General features: G+C 32.5%; 1 protein-coding gene across 2 annotated transcripts in view; it reads left to right on the top strand.

Annotated features, from left to right (window-relative positions):
* Art4 (arginine methyltransferase 4) overlaps positions 1-21,869 on the top strand; it is a 142,097-nt gene that overhangs the window by 108,486 nt on the left and 11,742 nt on the right. The window contains exon 14 of one of the 2 annotated variants that reach the window (XM_035351750.2): positions 14,089-14,216. The exons of the other annotated variant lie outside the window; for it this stretch is intronic. Within the exon in view, the coding sequence (XP_035207641.1) occupies positions 14,089-14,169 (81 nt within the window). The 3' untranslated portion in view covers positions 14,170-14,216. The remainder of the gene's footprint in view (positions 1-14,088; positions 14,217-21,869) is intronic. 2 annotated transcript variants of the gene reach the window in all.

Raw genomic sequence — 21,869 nt, 5'->3', positions numbered from 1 at the left:
TTATGCTATCTGTAATTTGGATCTCTCTCTCTCTCTCTCTCTTTTTTTTTTTTTTTTTTTTCTTTTAAATGAGTACATTCTTTTGTTTAGTTTTATGTTCTCTGATATATATTTTTTTAAATAATATGTCTGTTAGAATAAAAATGAAAATTCCTACTTAAATGAGCATGTTTCATGATTCAGAAATGAATTTTCAAGTAATGTTATGAAGCTTAGTTTTTTATTGTCTTAGGTAAGTGTGCAAATCATTTCACTAGTCACAGACTGCAATGATCATTTGTATACTTACATTAAGTAGACCTCCTTTTTTTTTTTTTTTTTTTTTTTTTTTTGTCTACAAAGTTTTAAAACTTTTGAGGAATTCACAGTTCAGTGAACTGGAATATGTGGCACATTATTTATTCATCATTTTCCCGTTCTCTCACGATTAAGAGGTAATCAATCAAATATATTTAATTGCTCGTGCAACTTAATGCAACTATGATTACTTATCCTTATTCAGCTTTTCATATTGGGCAAGAGAGCAGATTTGCAAGCTCTCTGAGGAACAGTAAGCAGACTTCTTACACCGCACTACTCTGGGTGCCCCATTCCCAGATGGTATGGATAAAAATTTTTCCATGAACCATAAGACCAACTCAATCTCTGAGCACTAAGATTTGTCCTCAAACACACCATGAAGGGTGTGGAGCTTAAAAAACTGGCGAATAGATTTGTCATCAGACTATACACTCGGATGGCTGATGCCATTACCCTCTGAGATAGCAATCTGCCCCTCTGAATAATATGCATTGGGCTTGCGCATTTTATGCCCCCAAAGTCAAGACTGTCAGAATATAATACTAAGATAGTAAGTATATACAACCCAGAGGGCATACAAGTAAGGGGGTGTGTCCTTTACTAAAATAATTTTGAAAACCAGATAATTTTGATTCATTGTAAATGTGCATAATTCATCTGTTTCGTCAGACATTTACAAGCCTGATAGCTGTAAATGTATAAAAATAATTTTTCTTTTGACGAATGTAAAAAGGGGTTTATTGGGTCAGAATACTTTTGGAAATTTGAGATTGTTTAGACGAGAAAAGAATAATTTGCAATTACATTGTCTTCTGCTGAATATTGGTCTTAGTATCACCACTAATTCTACGATATATGATATATGGCTCTTTCATTAGCACAATGAACAATATGTAAAATGCTCAGAGAAAATGATTTTTTAGCGTTTTTGCTTTTGTAATGAGGCACAGGCTGCCCTCAACTTTCACACGTAATTAGTTCTTGATGTTGAACATTCAGAAGTAGAAGGTTGTTAAAAAGACATTCATAATTGTAACTTAAAATGTTTATTTATAAGTTATATTTATTAATCAATATACATAGTTAAGTTAACGAGGTGTGTTTAAGTGCTTTCAAATGTTTCTTTATATAAACTTGACAAGGGTTAGCAGAATACTATTCTTTTTTTTTTTTTCCTTTCCTTTTCTTTTCTGGATAAAGAGCTCTGTAACATGCTGTCTTTCTGAATCACCCTATGTACACTGCACAAAAAAAAAAAAATAGAACAGTTCTTTATCTCCCGTTCTACTGGGCCGATTCACTAAATTCAAATTTCGTTTTTCCATGTCTCGAAAGTGCGACTTAGGAGATAGATTAGATTTATATATAGCTTTGTTCTAACATAGGTATTTTGGCACAAACAGACTTTGGCACAGACTTTTCTGAAATAACATACCTATTTTTTTTTCCATATTTCGATTCAGTGACTCAAGTTATGTCTAGATATTAAATTTTGTAATTTTTGGTGAGAAATTTATGGATAAATTAAAAAATTATATTGGTGAATTGTTTTTCAGTTTACGCCAAAAATATTTCATTTGGCGAACTTCTTATTGTATAGCAACTTATTTTCCTTTCCTTTTTCTTTATTATCCACAAGCAGAAAAATAGTCATCATTGATACTTTCAAATCATTTTAACAAAGTGTGTAAACCACATTTTCGTTATTATCGCTTATAATAAATATGCCAAATTTCAAAAGGCACCAAAATGTAAATTCACATATATCTTAGAAAATTTTGAATAAAAAAATTCTAATTTTTTTGCAGGTATGCTTAGAAATGCCTATACTTTATGATGGTGGTAAGACATTTATAGGTTAATTCAACATTTTTTTTCAAAAAATTTATAAAAATTATTTAAAAATACAAGTTTTAAAAATAAATCATAAAAAATAGGTGAATTTTATTTGGAATGAACTTAAATGTCAAAATATGAAAGGAAAAAACAAATAAGCTTCATAAAAAAAGAGATATTAATAAATATATATCAAATTCAATTAACCTTGAGAAGCTAAAATTTTGAGAGCTAATTTTTTAAAAACTACTCGTGCAATTTTCATAAAACTTGGCAGTTTACCATAATGTGAGTCATAAAATCGAAATATGTGGGGAAAATGTCATGTCATTTCAGAAAAAGCCCGATTTTATGTCAAAATGCATGTATTAGAACAAAGCTATATATAAATCTAATACATATTCTAAGTAGTGCTTTCAAAACATGAAAAACATAAGTTGAATTTCGTCAATTATCCCACTAGAACGGGAGATGTAGGACTGTTCCCACCCCCTCAGTGTACATGAGATATGCATTCTCCGATGGGATCACTTCTTTCATGACAGTAAAAAATTTGGCAAGATACATGAAGGCTTCCTTTATATTTTTGACTGTAAATGTTTTGATGATTTTATCAGCTTTTCCTCACTTTCATTGCACATTTCATTTAACTCTTGTTGCCCAGTTGTTATTTATTCATTTGACAGAGGTATTGAGATTCAGCCAATCCATTAACTTGTGGGATATATTTGATAACCTGAGTTTTGTCGTGCACCTTTTGCCTAAGTTATGGATGACAAGTCTATAATTTGTCATCCAAACTAGAACAAAATTAAACATGTACATTCTTGTTCACAGCAAGAGTGATTTGTAGTAGTTGTAAGAGGAATTTTCTTCCAGTGCTTCAGTGAACTTTATTTATGATGGACTGCCTCTGAACGTGAGAAATAAGTACAGGGTTGCCACGCTACCTGGAAAACTGGAAAAAGTCGGGGAATTCGAAAATTTACCGCAAAAGTCAGAGAATTTAAATATCAAAGTGAAAATCTTGAAAAGTCTGGATATGGCGATCTCCCCCCCCCCCCCGAAAAAAAAAGAAAACGAATTTCGTGCCAATGTTGGAAGCGATCACTTTCTTGGGGAATTTTGTATCGCATGAGCGTCATTCGGGCAGCTGGAGAAGAGCTAATTTTCGCAGTCCAATCAATTCTCTTTTAAAAGGCAAAGCAAGTTTCCAGTAACCTCGAGAATCGAGAGACTCCCATGCGCATGTTGAACTAAACGAAATACTTTCCCATTCTCGTATAAAACCAAAGAACGTCTATCTAAAGAAAGAAAGGTTCCATAGACGTAATGTAAATCAGTTTGCTATTATGCCACTAGAAAGAGGAGGGGAAAATTCGCCAAGGGATTTGGCAACGGAACCTGGCAATAAGAATTTCCCCCTCCATGATGAGCAGTAAACGGGTTATTTTGGTGTTGGCGACAATTTTCGAATTAGTGCCAAGACCGTAGCAAATATTAGAATTTTAACGCATAATCTTTTAAATCTTCTTTTTAATAAACTTCAAATCTTCTTCTTTTGAATCTTTTTAATAAATGCCTTATTTGTCATTTTGCAGTAAAATAAAAAAAAACTAATCAGTCATCTAGGCTAACCATTTAATATATATTCACCATATATTGATTATTGTAATTAAATTTTTAAGTAATTAACTTTATTTTAATGTAATTCGTACCACTTAATGTGGCTTCTTCCCTCTAAATTTATTTATTGTTAGTTAATAATACTTTCAAATTTCAGGTAATTTTTTCTGTTATAATCCTGAAACTAATTCTAGCAGTATGATGACATACTATCACGAAATTTAATGCACATATTTTTATTTGCTTACGTATGCTGCTAAATCCATATAAAATATCTGAATTTATTTAAAAATATCATTAAATATATTGCTATCTTTTGTTCAATCCAGATTAGGCAGATTCTAATCTCAGTCAGAAACAACAACTGTTATAATAGTAATGCTTTGGGGATTATATGTAAGTCGTATGTAATTGGCAAATTTTTGTGTTTTCAAGTGTACCATAATTAATTTACCTCTCAGCACAGCCAATGTAACTAAGCCTAATAAACATTTCAAGGAGGAGAGATGACAACAAACATACAACCAACAAATTTCCAACACATGCCCCCCACATCATCATCTCCGACCTGAAATAAAAACTGAACGCCAGTATCTTTACAAAATTCAAAACAAGAATAAATAAATATCACAATTTCATTCAATTCAGAAATTTTTAAGAAAATTTTCCTTTGGGAACATCTTATCCCATTATTCAAAAATTTTACCATAACAAGAAAGTCCAACATGTTACAAAACAATGCAAAGACATATGTATGATCATACACTCAATACTTTTACCCAGGGCCCTGGTCAATCATACACATTCTACACTATACAGTTTTACATTTACCTAATATTCATCATAATATGACTTATAACATATTATTTTCAACTAAACAAAACTCTTAATTTAAATACACACGAAAACAAGCTTCATAAGAAAATTGTTCCACAAAATCTTATCAGGTTATGCTTAGTCAGTGGTTTTTCATGGGATCAGCCAGATTATCTTTACTTGGAACATATTTTAAATCAAAAATTTCCCTGTTCAATAGATTACGAATGAAAAATAGTTTCACATCTATATGTTTTGTCCTTGAGTTTTCAATGGGTGATTTTGTAAAACATATAGCAGCCATGTTATCCGCAAACAATATTGGTCTTGAAACATAGTTACTTGCAATTTTAAACTGAATGCATTCATCCAAAATGTTTTTAAACCAAACTAATTCTTTTGCTGATTCAGTCATGGAGATAAATTCAGCCTCCATAGTAGACAAACTCACCGCCCTTTCTTTAAATGTACGCCAAGATACAGGTGATTCTCCCAACAAAGCTATTTGTCCACCAATAGACACCATATCATCCCTGCTTGAAGCAAAATCCGAATCTGAATATATATTGAGCTTCAGTTCCTTGCATACCAGTTTAAGTTTGTGCTGTCTGGTATTGGAAATGTATCCTAAAAGTTTAAGTAATCCTTCCCAGTGAAACTTACCAGGATTGCTTTGGAACTGAGAAAATATATTAACAGCATAAGCTATATCTGGACGAGTATGATTGCAAAGAAACGAGAGACATCCCAAAACATTTCTATAAGGATAATTCATCATTTCAGTCGTTTCTTCTTGATCTCGCTCTACAAAACCCTGAGGTTGGGACACTTAAATTTCCTCTGATAAAGGAGCGTAGAGATAGGCACTTTTTACGTCGCATTGTATATTTGTCCATCCAAGATGTGCAACTAAAAGAGAGAAAAGAGCCTTATTACTGAAAAGTTAACTACAGGAGAGTAGGTTTCATCATAGGTATCGTATTTAATTTGCCGATAACCCTGAGCCACTAAATGAGCTTTAAAGCGAACAATGTTTCCAAATTCGTCACATTTAATGTTGAAAATCCACCTGCAACCTAGTGGAGTCTTGTCTTTAGGAAGTGGAACAAGATGCCATACCTTATGCTTTCGCATGTTGGCCATTTCCTCTTCCATTGCCTCTATCCATTTAAGCTTTTCTGTGGATTTCATTGCCTGGTTATAAGTGTTTGGAATTGAAACCTCTAGTCAGCTATCTCGGGTATATGACGTTGAAGGAGTGCCAGTTGGGTCGATTTCACCACTATAAGTATTGCTTCCCTTGAAATCAAACAAGGTAGGATCATACTGAATATTATGTTCAGTGCAATACCTTTCTACATCATTTGGTGATCGTAGTCTTTGATTAGACCCCCTCTCAAAATAATACACCTCCGTACGAGTGCCGTCTGGCCTTGGAACAGGTTTACGAAGCCAAGTTACTTGTCTCAATGTAGATTGAGTGTCAGTGCCAGGTATAGAAGAAGGTACATTGGTATCGATTCTTTCCTCTATTTCAGGAAAATAGCCGACTGGAGTATCAGTAGATTGGAACTCTATCCTCTCTTCAAATTCCAAATCAAGAAGGGTGCCCAGTGCAGCTCCACTGCCACTTTTCTGCATTCCAATTGACTCTTTAAAAGTAGCATTTAGGATTTCTTCTACCTTTTGCTCATTTTCCAACCAAATCTTGTACCCTTTTGTTCGTACACTGTACGCAATCAATCGGCCCTTCGTTGCCTTTGGATCAAGCTTAGAATTTCTTTTAGCCTTTGGAATTCCCACATAGGCAATCGTTCCAAATGCCTTAAGGTGACGTACTGATGGTTTCCGCTTAGTATACAATTTGAATGGGTTTCTATCTTGGCCCTTATGACAAATTCTATTAAATGAATATGCAAAATACATTACTGCATCTGACCAAAATTCAGGACTAATTCCACTATCATGTAAGATTGCACGTACATTGTTGAGAGCTGTTTGATTGAATCTCTCACAAACTGCATTCTGTTCTGGAGTATATACGTCTGTAAATTTGTGCTTTACACCATTTTTATTACAATATGACCTAAATTGTTCATTATCATATTCTCGTCCATTATCAGTCCTAAAGTATTTCAACTTAAGGTTCAAAGATCTTTCCGCACGTGCTATATGCCTTTCAAATACTTCAAACACCTGACTTGTCTCTATAGTGGGGTACACTACCACATAACGAGAATATTGTTCAATAAAGGAAACGAAATAACGTTCACTATTCCTACCCGGAATGTTAATAGGTCCCCATACATCAGAAAAAACCCTTTCAAGCGGCCTCTTTACTCGAATGACTTCTAAGGGTCTATAGGAGATTCGTCTTTGCTTATTGATTTGACAATGTTCACAAAACAAATAAGGTGAGTGCTTTAACACAGGAAAACCTCAAACTGAATGTCTCTTACTGGTCCTGACAATAGCACCATAATTTATATGACCAAACCGATCATGCCATAATTCACTATTGTTATGCTGAACTGTGGATGCCTCAAATTTTACAGATTTGCCCCCTTTTTTCACTATTTTCAGGAATACATGATAGTTACTTCCTATCAACTTAGCTTTGTACAAGGTTTCACTTTCATCATCAGTAACTTTAATTCGCCCATTTTTACCATCAAATCTTGCTCCATTAATATCCACCTTAGGTCCAGATATTAAATTTCGTCTCAGTTCAGGGGAGTATAAAACATCTTTATGCAAAATAACTGTATTCCCAAATTTCATTTCAACAGGACCTTTCCCATGAATTGGAAAAGTTACCCCATCAATAGCTACTAGCATATTCTCATTCTTCACAGGAGAAAAAGTATCGTACGATTCACGATTTTTACAAAAATGATGAGATGCAGCAGTATCAAAAATCCAACTATCATCATTTTCCTCCAAGTTGTTAACATTAGCTTGAGCTATAAAATGGGACTGAGCATGGGAATTATTTTTACCTTTACACAACTTGGATTTATTCTTACACTTAGGAGATGTTTTATTACTACTAGATACAGCTGAGGAAGCAGAAGAAGCAGGCGAGGGTGATCTGGAAAAATTATCTTTCATTCTACAGTATTTTTGAATATGACCTGGATGGCCACATTTATAACACTTGAGCCCTTTAATCTGTTTAAATTTGGGTTCACAGTGAGTACTTTGGACTTATAGTCTTGTTGGAATTTCCCCTATCTATCTCTCTTAAACTAAGACGCGTTTCCTCTGCTAGTATTTCAAGTTCAACATTTTTAAATATGAACTTTTCATCTGGCCACCTCAAAACATTCTGAACTACTTGATCATATTTATCTGGAAGGAACCTAAGAAACTGAAAACATATGTATACATCTCTTACAGCCTGATTAATATCAGCTAACTGTTCAGTTACGCATTTTAATCAAGAAAAGAAACTAATACTTTCATTTGGCTTAATTTTACAATTTAAGAACTCTGAAAACAAGGACATATGTCTAGATCGATAATCTGGCTGGAAGTATTTGGAAAGTGTATTCCATGCCACTACCGGGTCATCAATTTCACTTATCAAGTTTCGATATTCAGGGCTTACATTCATATGAATTAAAGATAATGCCAAACGACTTCTATTTTGATAGTCGGCAATAATTTCTTTTGTAATACCCTTAACATCATTTAAATCAGGACATTTTTCAATACCTTTGACCAAAAGCCATGCATTTTTCTCATTTAAAACAAACTTCATATCTTTAGACCATGTAAAGTAATTACATGCCTCAAGTTTAGCAATATTATGCATAACATTAACAGTAGCCATATTTGAATTTCAACAAAAACCGCCCCCCCAATCTCTTAAGTCCTAAATTAACTTTAAACTTCAAAAGTCTGCACTAAAGATAACTCGGGCTGGGCCCATAACCAAAATGATGCTAAAGCATAGTTTAAAGTTTATAAAATTAAACATTTAGCAGCAGTAGCAATAGAAGCTCCCTGAGATTATATGTTGTGCAGACATTGAAGACAATAAAGAAGTTTCAAACTTAACCAATTTATTAACAATATATAAAAAAAATAAAAACACAAAGAATAAATTTAAACAATATCAGAGTCTTAGGTAAAGATATAATATAACCATCATTTTCAAACTTTCATTCATCAAATAATATTTTACCTGGTCTCCAAAAATACTGGCATTCAATACGAAAAACAATATCCTAAACAGAAATTATGTGGTCTCAAATGAAATTAGCTACACATTCAATAAGTCCATGCTTAATGGTCAAGAAAGCACCTGAAATTTAAATTAAGTCCTTGAAAGCACTTAACTCTGGCCTAACTCCGTTCACATTAGTTGAACATGAGGAATCGCCGCTAACTTATTTTAAATGCCACCTTCATGAAGAACATGGATGCCACCCATGGCAGTCACTCATATTGTAGCTTCTGGAACCAAGGAACTTATTCAGGAATAGTCATCTTGTGGACAGGAACCAAGGAACTTCTTCAGGAATAGTCATATTGTGGGCAGGAACCAAGGAACTTATTCACCGGACTGCATGCATCACAAGATGTCCTTCAAAAGGGTCTGGAAGCCGCATACCCAAGAGCCAGGAAAGCAGGAACCAGAAGGGCTGAGCCAGAGCAACGCGAGATACTTATACCAGAAGTAGGCATGACATCATCTCACGGCAACCAATCAGCTATCGGCACGATTCGGCTTTCCAGATGACGTAACATCACGTTTCGTTTTTGCATCTTAATTAGGTTGAAACAGTCCCTTCTCAACACAAACAGTGGCAGTAAAAAAAGAAGTAACTACTATATTACATTAAAATAAGAACTAAGCCTAATAAACATTTCAAGGAGGAGAGATGATGCAGTAAAAGGGTTACAATAAGTCATATTTTCCAACACTGTCCATGTTTTTAGGGCACTCAGTGCATCTTCTGTAAACGCTTTTCATCTTTTTAGACGGTGGTTCCATGTTGCAATCCCCTGAAATTACTTTTTCTTTTAGTTTCAAAGGGAGCATAATTTGCTGCCGCTGTTGATTTGAGTAATTTCCACTTTCAAATAACCAGTATTTTCTAGAATTTTAAAGATTTTAGAACGAGTCCTAACATTCGTTCGGAATTAGTTTCTTTACGATACCAAGCCATCTTTACCACTTAATTTTCATCAATTCATTGATTTTCTAAATTAGTGTCTGTATCACTGTCTGTTGATGAATTATAATTGCTGTTGTTTTCTTCATCTATTAAGTCTTCCTCCTCTTTTCTAAACATTTCATCATCTGTTGAAATAGTTTCTAGCATATTTCTCAACCTTTTCCATTTCTTTATAATAACTTAAATGCCGCACTATGCTGACTGACTAAGAAAGTGAAGATGAAAATCTGAGAGACTCGAGAAGCGCAAGGGTGTCGCAATTCCTACAATTCCTAGAAAAGTATTCGAAGAATCACTCCACGGATGTGACCTCGAGTTACAAAAGGTTTCATCCATTTCAAGGAAAGGGGTTTTGAGATAAGGGACAAAGAATATGCCCCCGGGTATGAGATATCCGGCGCATGTACTCGCAGGTTAATAGATATATATTTTTATTTGGAGAAAAGTTCAAAATGGAAGCATAGCTTCAAAGTTGCTCAACAAATTTTGGGACAGAATGCAAAATTTCATAAAATTTTGAAATATTGCAGTACGAGATGGTTATCTCTTTTAGTATATGTAACAAGGATTTTGGAGCAGTGGGTTACTGTGATTAATTTTTTTAGAGATCAACCAGATAACAGTGAAAATGAAGGAAAAAGATTGCAGAACATTAAAAAAATGTTATAATCACCTATCACCAAATTGTACTTGTCATTTTTGAAAAATACTTTGCCTTTGTTTATAACAGTAAATAATAATTTGCGACGAGCTCCTTATATAGATAAATTGAGAAGAGAACTTGTTGAACTTTTAATGAATTTATTTGTTAGATTCATAAAACCACCAGTAATTTCTAAAGAAAAAAAGATTTTACTTTAACATCTAGTATAGTAAACAAAAAGAAAATGAAAATTTAGTGATTGGTGCGGAAACAAGATTATTTAAAAAATGCCAAGTTGAATGAAAGTGAAGTGAAATCATTTTTCAATTCTGTGTTAGGTTTTTTTTTTTTTTGTAACTGCATGTTCATATATAATAGATAAATTTCCACTAAGTGATCCATTTCTAAAACATGCTGAAGTTGCTGACATAAACTTGAAAACTGAAGTTTTATTTTCATCTGTTTTTTACTTGATGAATACTTTTCCATCCATTACTGATAAAAAATATCTTAATCAAGTGGAAATGGAATTTTCCATGTAAAAAGTAAATGATTTGAAAGAAATTGTAGATTTGCGTATTGATATAGCATAGGGGGAAATTGCCAAATTAAAAAATATGGATGGGTGTATTAAATACAAAGTATTGCCTACTGTAATGCTTTCTGTCTTAATAATATCTCATTCAAATGCAGTTTGCGAAAGAATTTTTTCTATTGTTAAAAAAAAAAAAATCAGACGGAATTTCGATTAAATTTAGATTCTAAAACTCTCGCAGGAGTTTTGATTGAAAAAATAAGTATGCAGGCAAATGAAGAACTGTGTTATTAAAAAAACATTCTAAAAATCAGAACTTAAGCTTGCTAAGTATGCTACATATAAATCTTTGCATTCGTAAATTATAAATATTTTTTTAATACTTATATGTATTATTCTTGGTTGTTTAAATTTTATCCAGAAATAAAATTCAGAATAGATATTATATGATTTATAGATTCTGATTTTTTCTATGATTAGTAGTGATTTAAAATACTTGCTTTTTTCATATATTAGTAGATTTAGTGATATACATGCTTGAGGAATTAAATGAAAATTTTTAATTAAATGTGCATATAATTTACAAGGCATATTTTTAATTATTCAGTTTTATATGTATATAGATTTTAAATGTAATAAAATTGATTACAATAATGATTCATTAAAAATGTTATCATTTTTTACCATCAATTAATGGTCGATTATAACATGCGTTGCATGCGAATTTTCAAAGTTGTAAAAATATCGTTCGCGCGTTGACTACTGACAAGTTTTGCTGCAGGTTAGAGTTTATGACTATTTCATCTCTTATAGTTTCTGGAGTTTCTTCAGTGTTTATAAAATCACTCATCATTTGTAGGCGTAATGGTTTCTAACCATCATTCATTGTTGACCCTTTTATTTCAGTTATTAGCCTTCAGTATTTTTTATTATTTTCAATAAATTATATTTCTTCCGAAAATCTTATTGTAGGTCCACTATCCCTTGCCAGTTAGTGAGTTGTTTTGATGGCCTGATGCATTATTGTCCCCATATAATGTCGTTTAAACATAGCTAGCTAACTTTTTTGATCCATGGACTGCATGAAGCAGGTAGTATTGGGAGCAAGAAACGCAATGTTGATTTTTGGGTATAAATTCTGCAGAGATTTTGGATGTTTCAGAGCATTGTCTATAATTAATAATGCTCTAAATTATATATTTTTATCTTTACAATATTGCTTAACTGCCAGCAGAAAAACAAAAGTGAACCACCAATCTCCAGATATTAACTCAGTAATGCAGGCTTTTTTTTATTTGATTTTCAAATGACTGAAAACAGTTCTTCCTCTTTCAATGCTCTGGGATTTCCTGTTTGAGAAATTCACAGTGATTTCAGTTATAAATGATCAAGCTATTCCACCAAGAAGCCTTGCTAATTGGTTTTCAGAAAGTTTGTGTTCCAGTGCATCTGATTCTTCCTTCAATAAGAAGGTATGATTAAGCAATTTTTACCATAATGAAATTCAGGAGAAAATAGAAATGAAAAGAGAGAGGGATTGTACAGAAGTGAACTGCTATTGTAACATTGAAAAATTTTTTTAAAAATGTGTGAAAATTGAGGGTCTGAATTCAGAAAAATAATTGGATTGTTAAAAAAAAAAAAAAGAAGAAGAAGAAGAAGAAAACAAATTTTAGAAATGTGGGTGTATGTTTAAATTTTTTTATCCAAACTTTGCAAAGCAGTTACAAAAATTTTAAATGAGGCACAAAAGCTGTGTTAACCCCTTAAGGGTTTAACCCCGAAATTTAACTCGAGTTCACCCTTAATGCCATTACTCGGGGCATTAAAGGTTTAACCCGAGTTCCTCAAAATATCATGATTAAGTTGTGTTTTCTTAGATTATAACCGAAAAACAACTCTCTCACTTTGTACCTTGATTCCTTTTCTTCCAATATGCATCCAACTCGAAACTGGATACATTAAAAGCTGGCAGAAATTTTCATTTTTAATGAATACGAAAGCCACCCTTTCATACAGAATTTTACTTCCATAATGTTGAGAGGTTTGATTTGGTGTATATCACTAAATATTTGTTGTCTAAAAAATAGATTAATGCTTGTGAAGTATTAGAAACTTGTTGAAGCAATGTCAAACCATGCTAAAAAATTTTTTGACGTCAAAGAGGGTTGTATTTTGGGGGAGTTTACATTAAGATTTTATTATAATTTTTTGTTTCTAAAAAGTGGCTTATTAAAAGTGCATACATGCTACTTTGTTTTTGGGTTCACATATTTTTTCAGTTAAATAAATCAGTGCAGTTTATATAATTTTATACAACTGTATTTAAAATTCTGAAATGGTAAGTTGTAATCAAAATAGTTACTGCAAGAAGGTTGTTGACAGATTTTTTTAAAAAAATTTATGTATTATAACATAGGAAGAAATAGACTCACACAGATTTAAAACTTGAAAAACTTAAAGCTTTATTAAAAAATATGATAACCTAAAATATCACTCGTTCTACTTTTGTAAAAACGTTAATTTAAAAGAAAAACCTGCTGCACTTTAAATACACATACACACACAGAAAGTATTTTCTAGGTTTAAAATTGAAAGTACCACATTAAGTTTGATGTTTGTGTATGACTTGTTAAAAATTGTTTAAAATCCTCAGATTAATTATATTTATATTGGAATCAAACACATTTAGTTGCAGTAAAATAGATTAAAGTGTCACAACCACAAATCAACAATATCAATCCCCAAAAAAAGAAATAAGGGAAACTTTGATTAAAATTGCCATGTATGAAATACATTTACAGAGATTGGGCCTGCATACAGTACTAAACATTGTGAGCTGTGACTGTTAAATGATATTCACATTTTAGTCAATGTAGTTAATAAATAATACTCTAAATATATTGAAATTAAAACAATATATACTCATAGCAAGGCCAACTCTACTACGGTGTGAAATTTATAAAATAGTGTGGAGTTTGCACAAAGTAATGAATTTCTTTTAGTCAATTGCAGTGTCCCTTTTAGGGTTTTGTTTGCAGAACCCTCTTTTGGCCTAGAATTTACGCAAAATTCTTGTTAGGTGCTACAGTTTGGAGTCACTGTCGCAGCAATCACAACGCTGTCTTATGTTAATATCTCTGCAGGGTCCCGATCCTGAATTCTTTGATTATCGTAGTGCAACTGATGACTGGGAAAGTAGGAAAAAGCCACGGATTCAAGTGTAAAAACTAGCAAAAAGCATGATAGGGAAATAAATCTGTTTATAATTAAGGTAAGCCTATTAAAATGTTTTGTTGTACTCAGCTAGTTCATCAACATAGTTATTTTGTGTGCTTTAATATTGTAACTTTTCCAAGGATTTGGCAACATGCTTAAGGATTTGGAGCTCACCACATATATCCACAGCATCCGATCGTAACATTTTACGAGACATTTGCTACCCATAACTAAAGCAAATTATGTTTCAGCTTCACTTAACACTTCCATATGCATGAGCTGTAACCAAGATTTGTAGTTTTATCCTTGTTAACACAAACACATCCTCCAAGTTCCATCTGCACTATTTCCTTATTTGTGATAATTAATTACCTTAAGTAATATCTTGATAAGATGATCTTTAAGAAGCTAAGTTTTTTCCAAGTAGATAAAAAGGTTCAGTGTATATTCTGTGCTTGTAATATTTTGACTTCATCTACCTTGACGGAAAAAAAAAATCCTAACACCAAGAAAAAATTATTATATAGTAATGGAATTTCATCAATACATTTGTCTAGGTAACATATTTAATTGATTAAATTTTCAAGATCACACATTAATGCAAATGTGAGAAGAGTCATTTCAAATATGAAATACTGGTACATTAGTAACCGTTGTAGCCTTCAGAATTTTTATTGCAACCATGCAGACGTGCATTCATTGTATCGTACAGGTCCCAGATGTCAGTTTGTGATTTGAAATTCCATGCCTGTTGAACTTGGTTGGTCAATGCACAAATGGTTAATGCTGGTTGTGGATGATGCTAGAGTTGTCTAATGGTGTTTCATATATGCTTGATTAGAGATAGATCTGGTGATCTAGCAGGCCAAGGCAACATGTTGACATTTTGTAGAGCATGTTAGGTTATTATAGTGATATGAGGACAAGTATTATCCTATTGAAAAACACCCTGTGAATGCTGTTCATAAATGGCAGCAGAACAGGTTTAATCACCAGATTGGTGTGCATATTCGCAGTCAGGGTGCATAAGATAATTATAAGAGTGCTCCTGCTATCATACAAAATTGCTTCCCAGACTTCTGATGTAGGTCCAGTGTGTCTAGGCCACAGAACAGGTTGATTGCAGGCACTCGCCCGACTTCCTTCTAACCAACACATTGCCTTCACTGGCACCAAGGCAGAACTGGCTGTCATCAGGAAACGCAACAGATCTCCACTCTATCCTCCAACAAGCTGTATCTTGACACCACTGACATCATAAATAGCAGTTGTTTGGAGTGAATGGAATGCATGCGGCAGAGCATCTGGCTCAGAGCTGTCCTTCGAGTATTTGATTTGTTGTTCATAATAGTATGATGCGTCACAGCCATAAGGCGAGCATGGCGGCCATCCCTCTCATTGGTGCCATGTGGCCACCCAGAGCCAGTCTTCTTGAGCCAGTACCTTCCCTTAACCACTACTGCCAACAATAATGCACAGTGGATACATTCTTGCCAAGTCTTTCTGCAGTATCACAGAAAGAAAATCCACCTTCTTGTAAGCCTGTTACACGACCTCATTCAAACTTACTGAGCTGTTGATAATGGCTTCTTCATCTTAAAGGTATCTTGACTAACATCAACTCATTACAACAGATCTCAATGATAAATAATCTTCATGAACTTTAAAGCAAACTTAATTAGCATGTTCATGGTGACACTACCAGCGACACACTTATGTGCCTAGTGCAAAATATGAATAGACATCATCTTTCAGATGTATAAACACACCTATCTTGTACCTTGTTTATCTGGTAAAACTCCTTCTTGGTGTTGGGATTTTTTTTTCTTCCAGTGTATAAATGCATCTTAAACATGATTTTATTCATTAATAGTACTAATTAATGCTGTATTTCAAGGTTTAAAATCCTAATATTATTTAATTTAAGATTGTATTTGGGAATTTAAATCCCTAAAGTTTTAAAGTATTGAAATTAATAATAGAAAGATAGAAGATATAAGGGAGAAAAATGTAATCTAAGTTTGTTCATTTTAGAAAGGCTGCTGTGTAAAGAAACAAAATTTTGAAAGTTATTTAATTTTTTTCTGAAATCTGTTTTAAAAATGCTTTTCAGTTTATGAGTATGCCCTTAAATATTAGTAGAATGAAAATTAAACTAAATTTATGTTAAAGTATTTAGCATAGAAATAGCATGGAAGTTATACCTTAGGGATCTTGTCAAAATAAATGGGGAAATGTTTTGTAACTTTGTATAATCTATTTTGTTAATGTGGTCAAATCCGGTAAACTGGAAACTAATTAAAAATTATCCTAAAACTTTCTTTAAAAAAAAAAAAAAAAAAACCTCTTATTAACAGTGACAGGGTGAAAAGCTCTGTCTCTGGTTTCTGAATACTGAAGAATAAAGAACTTTTGTTGTCATCAGTGGGTGAAAGTTTATGAAATTTCAAATCATGCTTAGAGATAAATAGATGATAGTATATGTGTAGTTGTTAGTCCGATTCCAAGATTTCGAAACTGTAGTCATTAAATTGAGAAATTTATAAAGTGATGAATTATAATATCATAGCTGCCAACTCTGCCAGTTTTTCATCACATCTCTTGGCCTCCCAACAGGCCACTAAATTTCCTCGTAATTAAAATTTTTTGGCCTTTACTAATGAAAATGTTTTCCAGCAATAAATGAAACTTAAATTGTGCAAATGCCATTCTTGTACTTATAATGATTTTCAAAATAATTAAGCGCTTATAATATACTTTGAAACAAATACCATAGTTTAATTTTCTTTTTTTTTTTTTTTTTTTTGTGTGTGTGTCGTATCAACAATTCCGAATTCATTTGGATATGCATGTACATCCCTGCTATTAGGTATCCATAAACAATGCTCATTCAAAATGCAGCAATATGTTATGGTTTATATATGCAACAATATTGTTATGAATTTTGTATATATGTAAATAATTTTAGTGAAATTGTAATATTTTTTGTATAATGTAAATGAACTGCTTGAAAACGATGAAGCTCTGCCAAAAATATAAGATTACAAGGGCAAGTCTATTTAACATTGAGATAAATGGCTATCTTTCTAAATTGGCGAAATGTTGCTGAGTTGGTGATGGCTTTAGCAAATTGCCAAACTTAGCGACATTTTGGTCTGATCGCTATATAACTGTAATTAATTCTTATATGTAACTGTATCTGGCCCTTATATGCCTTCCAGTAAATTTGAGAAGTGAAAGGTACTAGAGATTTCTCAGTGGCCAGGGAAAAACTGTATAAGACTGGAGAGAGCATTGTTTCTTGGTTTTTAATTCAAAGCTCACTTTGGATTATTGATATCTGCATGCAAGTTTCGCCTTTTAAATGCACTTTGCATTGTGTTGTATTTAACGTTCCGAGTAGTTTGAAGTGTAACTACTGATTGCGCTGAGTAATACTTAGAAAAGCTGTACAAATGTTTTGTGGAAAATTCCAGAAACTTTTAGTACAGTCAAAAGTCGTTAATTCGGACCTCAAAGCTACAAACTTTTTGCAACGCATGCGCATAAGACCTTTACGGCTGCAAATATGTGTGTGCGCGTGCGCAAAATACGTTTACAAATGCGCGTTTAATGTATAACGGACGGTATATCAGTTAATGTTGCAGATTGCGTTGTTCCTTAATCTTTGAATTGGATTCGGCTTATTATTTTTTGCAGACTGTTAAGAGCAATTTTATAAAAGTAAGCTTGAACTTTCGATTATATCAAATAGAATTTCTGATATATATTTACTAATATGTAAAGGATCTACAAAGCGAAAGTATGTTTCGAAGTCTATTAAACAAAAAGGGGAATTGCTGCAAAAAATGGATAAAGGCATTCCTTTGTTTATCTAAACTTTGTTTCTTTAACGCCGCAGCGCACAATGAATTGGAAGTTGATCTGTCAGCACTATCCTTATCTTCAGGGCAGATGATTTTATTTTATTTGGCGTATAATTCCTTACTAAATGTAGTATTTCATCTCAATGTACTCCGTCTTTGATATGATTTAAATCAAATTACTCATCATTATAATTCGCTTCCGATAGCAAAGAAAGTGGCAGAGGTTATTGAAAACGAAAAAATTTCGGTTGACAAATTAGTCGGTATTCTCGACACAGCAATTATAGGACTTGAACAGCGGAACTTTGTAACTGAACAAGAAATTATGTCTGTTTATAGAATTAAAGAGAATGTATTATCACATAAAAAGCAAAGCAACTTAAACAACTTACATTGAAAGAAATGTTTAATAAAGTAAACAAATAAATATTAAGCTTTTTTTTTTTTTTTTTTTTTTTTTTTTTTTTTTTGTAAATTTTGATACCCTTTAGATCATAATTGTTCTTTATTTCATAAATTATGGTTTCATATTTTTAATTTTATAATTTCTGCATGCCATCTTACCCGATTTAAACTGATGATCGATAATCCGGAATCGGCGAAGTCCCGAGGAGTCCGGATTAATGACTTTTGACTGTATTTATAGTTCTGTTTCTTTTGAGAAAATATATTTTATCAAGCTAGCATGAGTTCTGTGTGCACTTATTCTATTGCAAACCCTTATGCATGTAACAATATATTACATTGATTGCTGCAAAACTGTTATTGAAGTATCTTTTCCACTTGTTCAATTTTACCTAATATCTAATCGACTTTTCATACAAGTTAAAAAAGCTTAACTATAGAAAATAGAAATTTTTAGAAATTTGATGTAGGGTACTCCTACATCAATTAGTATCATGGATGAAACAAGCATTAGGCACAAACAGACAGACATCATAATATGTTGTGGATACCTAATCTGGGTTTGTGTATTCTCCAAACATTCAGTATCAAATTTTTTGATCGAAAACATTACCTCCTTTACTAATCAATGCAATTAGGAGGAGGAGGAAGGAAAAGGAAAAAAAAAAAAGATGATAGAAGAATCTTTGTCAAGAACACAGTGCATTGTGTATTTTTGTAATTTTTACTTACTTTACCGTGAAACTACATTCTTCCTGGGCTAGTATATCTTAAATACAGAAATATAATTGTTAAATATATAAGGAGAAAAGATTCATATGATGGAATGCTTCAGACTGAACTACACTGGTTATTCAATTAAAGGATTAATCAGGGATATATATTCTAGGGTGTTACAAATACCAAAAATCCAGTGACCTGAAATCCACACAAACTTTCAAAATGTAAATTCAGTTTATAAGTTCATAACTTATGTGGTTGTATTTCCTGAGCTGTGTTATTTCATGAGAGTGCTGCTATTTTGTTAATTTGTCTGCATTTTTTTGTAGATAAAAATATTGTTAAAAAATTGAGTAGTCAGAGAGTTGAATGGGAGGGGAGAATTGTCTGAAAATTCAGCGTATAAAATGTTATGTTGATCTTAATACCAATTGTTCATTTAAATTATATATTCCAATATAAACTGAAGAGCCATTACATTATGACAATCCTGCTAATAACATGTAGGCCCTAGAAATTGCCAGCACCCGGCCTGACATAAGGTGCTGATAGGTAGTCTGAGGTATCTGGTACCAAGCGTTCACCAACTGGTCCTGCAATTCCCACACATTGCGAGGGAGTAGAGTGGCTGCAAGAATTTGTTTTTCCTGGTGGAACCACAAATGCTCTATTGCAGCGGTTCTGAACCTTTTAACTAATGCATACCATCTAAACAAAACTGAAAAACTTTAGTACCACCACTACATTTTACATTATTTTTCCATTTCTTAATAGAAATGTTAAAAAATATATATTTTCCCATTTGTGCAACCTATTGGCTATTTGTATATGCACACCTAAAAAATATTAGATTAAATATTGATTACCATTTTAATTGTCAAAATTCAAGTTATAATATTAAAATTGAGTGTGAAATTTGGGCATGTTTAAGAGATCTTTATGATGTCTGGTCTTATTTCACTTAGTTTTAACCCTAAATTAGTTGATATGTTTTAATAGGATCCACTTTTAATTTTTCAAATATAGCATGAAAAAAAGTTCTTGTTCACACAAATAAGTTGAGTGTGAAATTTGGGCATGCTTAAGAAATCTTTATGATGTCTGGTCTTATTTCACTTAGTTTTAACCCTAAATTAGTTCATATGTTTTAATAGGATCCACTTTTAATTTTTCAAATATAGCATGAAAAAAGTTCTTGTTCACACAAATAAGTTGTGCAAAAAGGGCAATAAAAATTTAATAGCTTTATTTGAAATGCCTTTAAACTCTTCCCCTACCCAACAGTGTAACATTTGGGCATGTTTAAAAGGGACCAATTTCTTTATGGCTGACCATACTTCATTTAGTTTTAACCGTAAATTTGGATCCACTTTTAATTTTGTTCTGTATTTATTTTTCAAATATAGCATGGAAGAAAATCCTTGTTTACACAAATAGGTAGTGCAGAATGGCAGTAAACATTTAATAGCTTTATTTGAAATGCCTTTAAATTCGTTTTTTTTTTCGGTTCAGCGAAAAATTAACAAATGTGTTATTTTTTAAATCTTCAGTTAGGAACTTATCACAGGAAATTTTTATCAATTTTTGATTTTCTCGAGATAAAATTTCAGGTACATTTGAACAAAATAAATTTCTAATCCAATTTTCTATTTCCTAATTCTTCAGAAAATTGATGTTGAAATTATTTATCGATGAAAAACAATGATTTTTAATGTCAGATCCTAATTCTTTTATTTTCAAATTATTTTCTGTTAGAAAACTTTTTAAAAGTGGTAAAAAGCATAAAATATTATCCGATTCTCTGATTATTAGCTTGAGTTTTTTTTATCATTTTATTTATTTTATCTGTAATGTTAAAGAAATTAACACTTTGTCCTTGTGATCCTAAACTTAATTCATTTAACCTTCCAAAAATATCAGCTAAATATGCTAAATGCACCAACCATAATTCGATAAATAAAAATTTTTGAAATTCAGATTTTGAATCACTAGAACAAAATTTGAATTTCTGGTCGAAGTTTAAAGGGATGATTTAACCCTGCAATGGAGGAGCCGGCGTACAGAGTACGCCAATGCTATCTTTTGAGCTGTAATTTTTAGACAACTTCTTCCTGACCTTCCTCTACCCTCCTAGAAACATTTCATAAGTGCAATGCATCTGGTATTTCTGGTCAGTCTGGTTTTCACCTTCCTTCCGAAAGCAGTTATTGTGAACATGTCGCGTAGGCGAACGCGGTATGCCGTTCCTCCAAGTATGCACAGAAAGAATATTGTACCTCCGGAAGATTATTTGCGCGTTTTAGAAGAAGTCTCGGTTGATGAAGACTCTGACAGTTTGGATAACGCATCTGATGTCGATGAATCGGAAGTCATCGAACATTCTTATCATGAAAGTGACTCAGAAATTGAGGAAGATGTCTCTAAACATCCTCATTTTCCTTCCTCAACTGATGTTTCCCCAACAAATGACGCTTTTAGTGATGTTGAAAATGACATGAGTGATTTAAAATATGAGGACTCTTTTGTAAAAACAATTTACAAAAAGAAGAAGGTTGCAGGAAAGTTTTTGAAAGAAGAAAAGGAAACTTATAAGTGGAATAAAGTTCCCCTCGAGAGCAAATTCGCCAGAACGCCTCGAAACAGTTTGATAAAAAAAATATGCCCAAGTGCCAAAACTTGTGACGATATAAATGATGAGCTTTCTGCTTTCCAGAAAA

The sequence above is a fragment of the Stegodyphus dumicola genome, chromosome 9 (assembly GCF_044657685.1).
Source record: "Stegodyphus dumicola isolate Sdum_Otavi_A_Nest chromosome 9, ASM4465768v1".
In the NCBI taxonomy this organism is placed as follows: Eukaryota; Metazoa; Arthropoda; class Arachnida; order Araneae; family Eresidae; genus Stegodyphus; species Stegodyphus dumicola.
Note: the sequence above shows the minus strand (reverse complement) of the source record. Positions and strands in the feature narration are given on the sequence as shown.